General features: G+C 42.6%; 1 protein-coding gene across 4 annotated transcripts in view; it reads left to right on the top strand.

Annotated features, from left to right (window-relative positions):
* slc2a10 (solute carrier family 2 member 10) overlaps positions 1 to 8,702 on the top strand; it is a 29,997-nt gene extending 21,295 nt beyond the window's left edge. For all 4 annotated transcript variants that reach the window (XM_078555020.1, XM_078555017.1, XM_078555019.1 and 1 more), the window contains one exon: positions 5,510 to 8,702. In XM_078555020.1, coding sequence (XP_078411146.1) covers positions 5,510 to 5,600 — 91 coding nt within the window. In that variant the 3' untranslated portion in view covers positions 5,601 to 8,702. The remainder of the gene's footprint in view (positions 1 to 5,509) is intronic.
* The last annotated feature ends 3,573 nt before the right edge of the window (positions 8,703 to 12,275 follow it).

Below are 12,275 nucleotides of genomic sequence, written 5' to 3'. Positions count from 1 at the left end.
CATGTCTTGTTAGTGTATTCGCTGGTACATAATACATTACTGCAGAATACCTGCTTACTGTGAAGTCAGGCTTTCCTGAATCACTCACCAGCTCCTACAAGGGCCTTCTCTCTCTATGTAGCATCCTCATTGTCCAAGGGTTGCAAATCATGGCTCATGCCTATGTGGGACAGCCAACATCAGCCAATATAGAGATTGAACTCGCGTTGTTGACATTATTCTGCAGTACAGCCCAGCATCTAGCCAACTGAGCTAACCGAGCCCCATGTGGCCCTTCAGTCTGGGTTAAAGCTGTAATATCCAATTACATTCAGTCATGAGGCTGGAGGCTTAAATTCCACAATGGTTCTCATATAAGGCGCTTGGTTTATAGCCTTTTTAATCCCATTACACTCTGTGCCCCATATAGAGACTGAACCTGAGGTACATTTTTACTTTCCCATTAAACAACGTTTATAAATGTGCTAATATCCCTCAGAGCATCACTACAGCTCCCAATGCATAGGTCTTACAAAACTGGCCGCGAGCCTAAAGTAAATTTTTCTGAGAGTATTGCAGGGGAAGATCCAAGTTTTCTTGGCCCCTGGCCACAGTAAATCACAGCATGTTTACTTGTGGATATAGCTGTCCGCATGAGATTTATGCAATGGATGTACAGGGGCGGAAGGCTTGCAATTCTATTCCATATGCCCGCAGACTGCCTGGATTACTGCTGTATCACCTCTTTAGACTATGTCCCTATACAGTGGGTCGACACCTGGGAAATTCTGTATAATCCTATTACATTGTATTACTCATATAGGACGCAGCAGTCTGAGTTAATGTCATATAACTCCATGACATTCGGTCTGGATGCACTAGACTGTAGACTGGGTTAAATTGCACTATATCCAAAGCTCTATAATCTTATTATATTTGGTCGTCCACAGATGGAACGAAGCTGGGGTGGAACATTACAATCCTATTACATGGTATTCTCTATGCAGGATAGATTAAAACCTTACCACATTGTCTCATGGAGAAATCCAAAAATGGATCACTGCTGATCCTGTCCAAAATATTGGTTTGTATTGGTATCTGGACAGTCTCAACTTAGTTTTGGATACAGATTTTCAGGACGAAGCTGCAAAGTAACAGGGAAGTCCAATGGTAGGGCAGATTGAAATGTTCCCCTTCAAGACTTGTACCTTGTAGGTATGGAACAGAAAGGATCCCTGCAGGCCAAATGTGAGGTACAGAAGTGAAGTGTGACAAAGGCAAAACAGTTGCAGTGAGGGGTGAGGGTATTTTTCTACACCAATCAGTTGCTCAACATCCTGAAGAGGAAGTCGGCGTCGTGACTAGCTTGTCTCTTTGCTAGAGTGTCTCACATAAGGACCTGAATGAAATGGTAGGTGGTGTCTAAGCTTAGGGCTGGGCCTCAACATGTGGAACATCAAGATGGCTGGCAGATTGCAAAGGGTCCTATGAAGGCTCTTCATAGGCGGAGGCCTATCATATAGCTGATAGGATTTTGCAGTGCTGCTTCTGAAAGGCATTACCTGGAAGTTCAAAATAAGACAACGGGCTTATCTATCTGGTGCCTGTTTGCTTGATAACAAAATATTGCCACTGATAAAATTACTTTTGCTTGAAATATTATTATTGTGAACTGTGACTTAAAATTCTGCGTATAACTGAATCATTACAGGGCGCTTTTAAATAACATAACATCTTTTAGTACTAATGAAAACTTAAAAGTTTTCAGTGACCCACTGGAGTTAAGGCAATACCTAGTTTTGTACTAAACTGTGTACTACAGATGGTCCCACTTTTGATTTTTGGACTGTGCAGAGTTAGCTGATGGCAGTGTGGGTGTAGCAATTAATCCCAATGCCCCTGGGTTAGAGAGAAGATGAATCAAATAGGGTTCTCGCACCAGATCACTATCTAGTGAGCGTGATTTGAAAGTACAATGTGTGGAATTCGGGTGAGAGCAAGCTCAAGTTTGGCTGTGGTGCCATTTTGTAAAGAAGTAGCCCGTGGACACCCTCAATTGTATAGTGGTATTGTCACTGGAAGAGTAATCCAGAGACCCAGGGTAATACTCTGGGGATCCAGGTTTGAATCCCGCCACGCCAGATGGTGGAATTTGAATTCAATAAAAACCTGGAAATAAAAGTCTAATGATGATGACCATGAAATCATGGTCGATTTTTGTAAAAACCCACCTAGTTCACTAATGTCCTTTTTTAGGGAAGGGAATGTCCTTTAGGGAAGGAAATCTGCCATCCCTACCTGCTCTGGCCTACATGTGGCTCCAGACCCACAGCAATGTGGTTGACTCTTAAGTACCGCCTGAAATGGCCTAGCAATCCACTCAGTTGTATCAAACCGCTACAAAGTCTCAAAAAAGGAATGAAACCAGATGGACCACCCGGCACCGACCACCCAGGCACCAGAAACGACAACTGCAAACTCAGCCCTGTTGACCCTGCAAACTCCTCCTTACGAACATGTGGGGGCTAGTGCCAAAATTGGGAGAGCTGGCTCACAGACTAGTCAAGCAACGGCCTGACATAATCATCCTAATAGAATCATATTTTACACATAATGTCCTAGACACCACCATCACCATCCCTGGGTATGTCCTGTCCCATCGGCAGGACAGACCCAGCAGATGTGGCAGCACCGTGGTATATAGTTGGAAGGAGTTGCCCTGGGAATCCTCAACATCGATTCCGGGCCCCATGAAGTCTCATGGCATCAGGTCAAACATGGGCAAGAAAACTCCCTGCTGATTACCACATACTGCCCTCCTACAGCTGATGAATCTGTGCTCCTCCATGTTGAACACCAGTTGGAGGAAGCACTGAGGGTTGGAAGGGAGCAGAATGCACATTCGGTGGGGGACTTCTATGTCCATCACCAAGAGTGGCTCGATAGCACCACGACTGACTGAGCTGGCCGAGTCCTAAATGACATAGCTGCTAGACTGGATCTGTGGCAGGTGGTGAGGGAACCAATGAGGGGAAAACATACTTGACCTCATCCTCACCGACCTGCCTGCCGCAGATGCATCTGTCCATGACAGTATCAGTAGGAGTGACCACCGCACTGTTGTTTTGGAGATGAAGCCCCGCCTTCACATTGAGGATTCCCTCCATCGTGTTGTGTGGCACTACCACCGTGCTAAATGGGATAGATTTCGAACAGGTCTAGCAACTCAAGACTGGGCATCCATGAGGTGCTGTGGGCCATCAGCAGCAGCAGAACTGTATTCGAACACAATCTGTAACTTCATGGCCCAGCGTATCCCCCACTCTACCATTACCATCAGCCCTGGTTCAATGAAGAGTGCAGAAGTGCATGCCAGGAGCAGCACCAGGCATACCTAATGATGAGGTGTCAATTTGGTGAAGCTGTAACACAGGACTACTTGCAAGCCAAACATCATAAGCAGCAAGTGATAGAGCTAAGCGATCCCACAACCAATGGATCAGATCTAAGCTCTGCAGTCCTGCCACATCCAGTCATGAATGGTGGTGGACAATTAAACAACACACTGGAGGAGGAATCTCCACAAATATCCCCATCCTTTAATAATGGGAGTGCCCATCACATCAGTGCAAAAGATAAGGCTGAAGCATTTGCTACAATCTTCAAGCAGAAGTGCCGAGTGGATGATCCATCTCGGCCTCCTCCGGAGGTCCCCAGCATCAGTTGCCAGTCTTCAGCCAATTCGATTCACTCCACGTGATACCGAGAAATGGCTGAAGGCACTGGATAGTGCAAAGTCTATGGACCTTGACAATATTCCAGCAATAGTACTGAAGACTTGTGCTCCAGAATTGCTGCACCCCTAGCCAAGCTGTTCCAGTACAACTACAACACTGGCATCTACCTCACTACGTGGAAAATTGTAAAGTGCTGTCAAGTGGCACTTGCTTAGCAATAACCTGCTCACTGATGCCCAGTTTATGTTCCGCCAGGGCCACTCAGCTCCTGACCTTATTACAGCCTTAGTTCAAACATGGACAAAAGAGCTGAACTCCCGAGGTGAGAGTGACTGCTCTTGACATTCAGGCCGCGTTTGACTGACTGTAGCCTCAAGGAGCCCTAGCAAAACTGGAATTAATGGAATTGGGGAGAAAACTCTCCACTGGTTGGAGTCATGCCTAGGACAAAGGAAGATGGTTGTGGATGTTGGAGGTCAGTCATCTCAGCTCCAGGAAATCACTGCTTAAGTTCCTCAGGGTAGTGCCCTCGGCCCAACCATCTTCAGCTGCTTCACCAATGACCTTCCTTCCATCAAAAGGTCAGAAGTGGGGATGTTCACTGTGCAATGTTCAGCACCATTCACGACTCCTCAGTTACTGAAGCAGTCCGTGTCCAAATGCAGTAAAACCTGGACAATATCGAGGCTTGGGCTGACAAATGACAAGTGACTTCCGGGCCACACAAGTGGCCAGGCAATGACCATCTCCAACAAGAGAGAATCTAACCATCGGTCCTTGATATTCAATGGCATTACCATTACTGAATTCCCCATTATCAATATCCTGGGCATTACCATTGATCAGCAACTGAACTGGACTAGCCATATAAATACTGTGGCTACAAGAGCAGGTCAGAGGCTAGGCACCCTGTGACGGTGACTCACCTCCTGACTCCCCAAAACCTGTCCACCATCTACAAGTCACAAGTCAGGAATGTGATGGAATATTCTCCTCTTGCCTGGAAGAGTGAAGCTCCCAAAACACTCAAGAAGCTTGACCCCATCCAGGACAAAGCAGTTTGCTTGATTGGCACCACATCCACAAACATTCACTCCCTCCACCACCAACGCACGGTAGCAGCAGTATGTACTATTTACAAGATGCACTGCAGGGATTCACCAAAGCTCCTTAGACAGCACCTTCCAAACCTATGACCACTACCGTCTAGAAGGACAAGGGCAGCAGATAGATGGGAACACTACCACTTGGAAGTTCCCCTCCAAGTCACTCACCATCCTGACTTGGAAATATATTGCAGTTCCTTCAATGTCGCTGGGTCAAAATCCTGGAACTCCCTTCCTAACAGCGCTGTGGGTGTACCTACACTCAGCGGTTCAAGAAGGCAGCTCACCACCACCTTCTCAAGAACAACTAGGGATGGGCAATAAACGCTGGCCCAGCCAGTGAAGCTCATTCCATAAATGAAGAAAAAAATACCCCTTTTCCTCTGCTCATCCCTGATGGTTGGGTCATTGGGTGAAGTGCCAGGCTTCAGCTGGCGCCCATTGTACCAACACAAATTAGTATCTTTGAGAGAGAAAGGAGAAAAATTGGTTCAGCAACCTTCAAGGTATATTTGAAGTTTGATGCATAGGGTTATTAATGTTCAGAGACTTTAACACTCTCAGTTCCTGGTCTGTAATGTTGTTAATTATACACGAGAGGTTGGAACTTAAAACATTAACCTCCAATAAACACTGAATTCTTTCACAGAAGTTGCATTTCTCATCTTAGCTGTACTTATTTTCTAGAGTCTCAGAAGTGAGGTGCTGCTGCCTGAGTACCAGCAGAAGAGGAGCATCAGTCGGTCATTACAAACGAGTTGACAGTTTCTTATTTTAGACTACAGATTGTTTTGTTACAGATTCAAATCTGATATCATTAATTTAAATGATTCTCTGAAATCGAGACTTGGTGTCAGAACTTTAATGATGCATTGAAAGCAATATCCCAGAAGCGTTTGAAGGAGCGTGTCCTGATCATTTATGTCAATTGTCTTCATTCTTCATTGTTCGCAAGGCATTCCATCATGGACAGCATTTCACTGACATACGAACAGACTCTGATTTGAATCACCTGGAAAGTAGCAGAGTGCAAGTATTTCCTGACAGAAAGGGAGAAATGTTGGAAGGATGGAATACTCTGAGGCACGTCTGTTGTGCATGAACTTCCTAAATGTCAAGTCATGAGCAACATTAGCAGAGGCTAGCAATGGCTGTGATTTAGTATTGCTGTTTTATGTGTTCTCTGATTAAGGCAGCATTCTGTCACAGGGAGACCTAACAAAGTGTTTAAAGGAGATTAAACAAGACCTTTCTGTGGCTTTTCTTTAAGATTATTAATTTTTATCTTTAGGGAGATATGACCTTTAATTTCCTTCAGGGTTTCTGGAGACTATTGTTTTCAGTGCCAGCTAAAGTTTGACAGCTGTGAATTATGGAAGATGTATTTTGATCTATTACTGCATTATTTTCTTTAAGCCCCTTTCCTCATGCAGCAAGACTCAAAAGCTGAGAGGACATGTATCACACAGCTTTCGGGCCTCTCCCAAGTTAGTGTTTGTGGTGTGAACGAGTAACCTCAAAATGATTGTGGTTAGGAACATATGGCTACCATTTACGGCTACCATGTGACAGTCAGGCCAGCACTTGGAGCTCATCCTGAGGGGAATTGCAATTGTGAGCCTGCAACCTGGTGCTGAATGGCACAGTAAATGTTGGTGCTGCAAACAGTAAATGCTATGCCTCCGGGTAGCTGCATTCAAACATGGCTCTGAAATTTTGAAACAATATAAAAATTAACAAGGAGCAGGTATTGAATCCTGGCACTTTGGGCGTTGCACGGAGCAACAAATGGGTATGACGTTGGACCCATGGATAATTCAACCACTTTTTTGACAACTAAGCTAGTACTCTCAAATGAGAGAGGGTAGACAGAATTTAATATTGTGCAATAATAGCTATTTATTTTGGTTTTACCAGGATGAGTGAGTGGTTTATACTTTAATGTTTTAGATTGATCTGTGCAAGTTACACCTATGTGTGCTCTGGTAAATTTTACGTTTTTGTTTTTGGTACATTCTTGTTTGTATATTTTGGTCCCCACCACAATCTTTGCACCCCAGCCACTAACTCCATCCCTCTCCCTCACAACTTGAGGCTGAACCAGACTGCTTGCAACCGTGGTGTCATACTTGACCTCTGAGTTTCCAAGCGCATGGCCATGCTATCATGAAAACTGCTTATTTCCACCTCCATAACATTACCCAATTCCATCCCTGCCTCAACTCATCTGTTTCTGAAACCCTCATCCATGCTTTTGTTACCTCCTAGACTTGACTATTCCAATTCACTCTTGGACAGCTTTCTACATTCTAGCCTCTGTAAACTTGAGGCCATCCAAAACTCTGCTGCCCATGTTATCACTCGCAACAAACCCTGTCCTCCTATCAACCCTGTCCTGGCTGACCTGCATGGCCTCCTGATTATAAATTCTCATCCTTGTTTTCAAATCCCTCCATGAACTTGCCCCTCCCTAACCCAGTAATTGCCGACATCCACAACTCTCCAAGATATTTGCACCCCTCTAATTCTGGTCCTTGATCAACTATGATTTTAATTGCTCCACCATTGGTGGCCATGCCTTCAGCAGCCACGGTCCTAAATTCTGGAATTCCCTCCCTAAACTTCTCCACCTCTCTACATCTTGACCTCACCTTCCTCTTGTAATGCACTCCTTTAAAATCTACCTCTTTGACCAAGCTTTTGGTCACTTGGCCTAATATCTCCTTATGTGGTTCAGTGTCAAATTCTGCATTACACACCTCCTGTGAAGAGTCTTAGGACATCTTACTACCTTAAAGACATTATGTAAATGCAAGTTGTTGTTGTATTGCCTCAAGGCAGCATTCATTTGTTGGGCTCAAAAAAATCCAATTATTTGTAACCGACATAATTTTACATAAGATTATGTTTCTGTAAATTTAACCCTTGCTTCTCTTATGGCGGGGTTTGAGATGTCTCAGCTTTTCACTTCACATAATCAGGGTTTCCATTTAGGAACAAGTATGTTACCCAGGCAGTCCCTGCTCCACATGGGAAATTGATAATCAGAACCGCGACTGGAAAAGGTTAATTTACACCACAGGAATTCATCAAAAACACATTGCTCAAGCTAATGGACAGGGATTTCATTGCATTTAGTAGTGCTCTTACCAATGCCTTTATGTAAATTTCCTGAAGGCACTGAGTTATAGCAGGGTTATGGCTCCTTCGGTCCTGGTCACCTACTCTAACTCTTCATGTGCAACTATAAATGGCGAATGCTGCCCAGGTGTTGGGCGTTGCTTATGGACAAGCAGCATACCCAGGTCTGCTGCTAGTCTCGCCTGATATTCATACCTTACGGATACTTTACAGGTTTGGGCACACAAGTCCAAATGAACACTTTTATTATGGCCTTGTGAATACTGTCCACAAGCAAGAGTAGAAAAATAAAAAGATGATGAAAAAGCACAGCTGGTAGAACAGCATAAGAAAAAGATCAATTATTGCTTTGGGTGTAAGCTTTCATCAGAACCCAGAGTTCTGATGAAGGGCAATAGCTGAAATTTTAACTGTTTCACTTTAGATGTTGACCAAGCTGCTGGGCATTTCCAGCATTTCTTATCTTACCTCAGGTTTTCCTTATTCACAGTTTTCCTTTTAGCCAAATATGCTATGTACAATCTGTCTAAGTTAGTAAATGGTTAAGGAATCTGCAGCTATTCTTTGCAATTCACCCAACCTGCCATTTAGCTGTGTGTGTGTGTGTGTGTGTGTGTGTTAGCAAGAGATGCGAAGTGTTTTAAAATCCCCTAATAATTTCGCTGAATTTCTATTGGCAATTTGAAATAAGAGCAGCTTCAGTTCAAAAATGCCTTATAAATAAATATTTTACAGAGTACCGGAAGTTGATGTCCTGCATTAATTCAAGTCCTGTCTGGGTTTGACTTAAAATTTAGATGACTTTTTATATTTCAGGAAGCTTCCAGGGATCCCACATTCCAGTACAGGGGACCCAGACATGTGCATACACATGCTGAACATTGCACTAACTGAACAATCTTACTGTTCTGTAGGTTCGGCCTACAAACTGCTGAGCGTCAGTGTAGTGTGGTGGAGCAGTTTTATCAAAATTAAGAAGCGGGGTAGCTTGAGTGGGATCAGGCATGGCCCACCACTACATTTTTAAATGCATCATGTCCTGCTTGACAGATGGCACCTCCATTAGTTTCAGATTATGTTTAATTGGAACATCTGTTCAAAGCAGTTGGCTGCATATTTTCAATGATTTCTTATGGGTGGTCTCCCTTGATGGGGGAGGGGAATTGGAGAGGGAAGGGGAGGCGAGGGACATAAAAGGCCACTATGCCAACACTGCAACTTCGTATTATAAAGGGATTGATGAATTTATTTTCCAAATGTGTATTTTCTATGTAATAAAAGAATGAAAATCTGAGTTCTAATGTGTTCTTTTATAAAAGATATATAAAATCGACTCAAGTTTCTGATCTTCAGCTGTGAAGAATAGAAGGTGTCTCGATTTGATTTAGAGATCCTTTTTCAGTTTCTTTTTTGGCTGGCTTGCCTTTCTTCTGCAATTCCCCTCTTATCTATTCCAAAAATATTCACCACTTGCTGCAATTAAATTGCGATAAATGATAGTTGTTTTTCTAAAAGCATATTTAGTTATCCAAAAAGGTTAATTTTTCTTTGTTTTGGTGTTGCCTACCCCCCGTTATTCTAGAATATCACCTGATGTAATTTATCCACTTTGGTTGAAGTCCTGCCTTGCTTTTCAATGCCCCTCCCTATCTCTTTAACCTCCTCTTGTCCTGCAAAGGAGAAAGATGAGAGGTGGCTTGAGTGGAACATTAACGCCGTCTTGAACTGACAGCCTATGTCTGTGTTAAATATGTAATTCTATGTGATCTCTGCACTCCTCCAATTCTGGCCACTTGAGCATCTCCTAGTTTACTGACTCCACCATTGGCAGCTGTGCCTATACCCTAAGCTCTGGAATTTGCTCCCTACATCTCTCTGCCTCTCTCCTTGACACTCCCTATAACCTACTGTTTAGATTTTTGTCACTGTGCGAATAACTCCTTGAGTGGCTTGGTGACAAATTTTGTTCAATGATGTCCTGTGAAGCAGCTTATGATATTTTACCATGTCAAATGCATGATGTCAAATAAGAAATTGAATGAGGAAAAGCCAGTAAACCTACTGATCCCATAAACCCTTCATAATATACTTTATCCCAACCTATTTAGTCCCGTCACCATAGCTTTGCAATGGTTCCCTGTCCCCAAAAGGGAAATCACGTGAAACCTTAGAATATAATTATCTACGTGCATCCTACATTAATCATCCTTGAACAGTTGCTTTCTATGCATGACATTTCCAGGGATCCAGCATCATTCTCACCACTGAGCACAGAAGGAGGGCATTCGACCCATTGTGCATGTGCCAGCTCTTTGAAAGCTATCTAATTAATCTCTCTTTTACCATAGACCTGTAATTTTTCCTTTTTTGAGCATTTATCCAATTCATGTTTGAAAATTACTATTGGATCTGTCCCATTACCCTCTCAGTGTGTGTGTATATATATATATATATATGCTGTTTGTCCCTGGTAAATAAACTGTTCATTTTTTTTTGCACAGTTCAAGCAAAAAAAACCTCCAAACATCGCTTGAATTAGAACCCAAGGAAAAGCCAGTCAGTAATATGCTGGGGCTGTATATAACCCTTGGCAGTCCAGCCACCTGGAGCCTCTGTATCTGGTTCCGTGTCAGTCTGTGGATATGGCATCCAATCTCCAATGGAGAAAGAGCTTTAGGTTCTCTGGCACTCCAGTGGCAATGATCGTATGCATTGGTGTATATATCTGTTACTTTGATGGTTTAGTGCTGGTATACGTGTGCATTGGTTCTTAATGGCTTTAAAGCTTTATTGAGACTTGGGTTTCATAGAAGCTTCTGAGCCCTCAGGGTGAATAAACCTGAACACTGGAGTCATCAGTAAATCTTTTTTATCAAGAACCAACATCAGTGACTAGTTGAATATAACTTTTCAAATCAGAACTCAAGAAAATAACCCTAGGTTAAACATTTGCGGTCATTTGAGGCAACAATCCTCAGCATGTCTTAAAAGTAATTCCTCCACCTGACTTCATAATTAAATGAATGAGGATCATTCAAATATTGCTCAGATTGTTTGGAACTTTGAGCAGTTTCTGTTTATTTTTCCTAGATTTTGCAGACATATTTTGACCGATGAATTATTTCTGGTGTTTATTCAACATTGTATGAAGGTTGCTGCTATGTTTGACTAAATTTGCGTTTTAAGTAATCACAATTCAGACTAATTTCGACCATTAGAAGTAGCAGAAAACATTTAAAGCCACTACTTCCTCAACTACATAGATACTACAAATCAGTAGTCTGTGATTTCCAAGTAATTTTGTTTATTTTTCCAGCAACTCCACGCTCAGACTAATTAACTTGGATCTACAGCCTCACCAGTTTGAAGTGAGGACTCAGAAATAATATTGTGACACGATGTTGGAATTCTGAAATAATATTTTTGTGTTATTTACATCAATAAACTTCAGCAGATCGGGGATAGTAGTACTATGATTGGCATAAAAGTTGAAATGCTATCTCTTAGAATTGCATGAGAGCTTGGCCGTTTGGTACATGCCTGATTTATGTGTTTCATGAGGCCTAATATGCTGACCCGCAGGACTGTGGGTTTATTTAGGCTGTCCCTTGGCAAGGGAGGTTTCCTCTCTCTTCTAATCTTTCCCTAAGGAGAGATGAATGAAGAAAGACTCAGATACTCATGTGGTGAAAAAGAAACACTCACTCCAAATGTTGGTGCAACGGGTCAAACCTGAGGAACATCTGTGTTAAATGAAGCCCTGAGAGAAAAATAAGGCCACACTACTATTGTAAACAGCACACTGCAAAACCCAATCTGATTTACAACACAGCAAACTGCACAAACACATACTGATCTGTAACACAGCACATAGTATGAATCCACACTGAGCTAATGCAGATACCACAGTATTGTTCACTAAATACCCTCACCGATCCATGACAGAACATGCTATAGAATGCATGATAATTTAGTGCAAAATATAAACTGAATGCTACAATATTTTACAAAATACTCACTGATGTGCTAAAGACCAGGCTGCAAGGCCCAGTTTAGTCCACAAGAGAGCATACTTGCCAAACTCAGTCATTTACAGGCGAGCATTATGGACAAACCATCATATGTTTACAAAGATATGTACACCCCAAATTAAGTTAAGCAGGTAACTGCATATAATTTTGAAGTAAATTAAGCAAAAAACTGACTTGCAAGTTATACTCTCACTTGTGAGTGGACAAAAAGTGGCATTAGGTATGTATTAAAGTGAAAGCAATCGTTGGACTTGGGACTCAGGCTGATAATCGGACTCTCA

Source organism: Cetorhinus maximus, chromosome 13 (genome assembly GCF_964194155.1).
Source record: "Cetorhinus maximus chromosome 13, sCetMax3.hap1.1, whole genome shotgun sequence".
Taxonomy (NCBI): Eukaryota; Metazoa; Chordata; class Chondrichthyes; order Lamniformes; family Cetorhinidae; genus Cetorhinus; species Cetorhinus maximus.
This window is presented reverse-complemented; position numbering and strand designations above follow the sequence as displayed.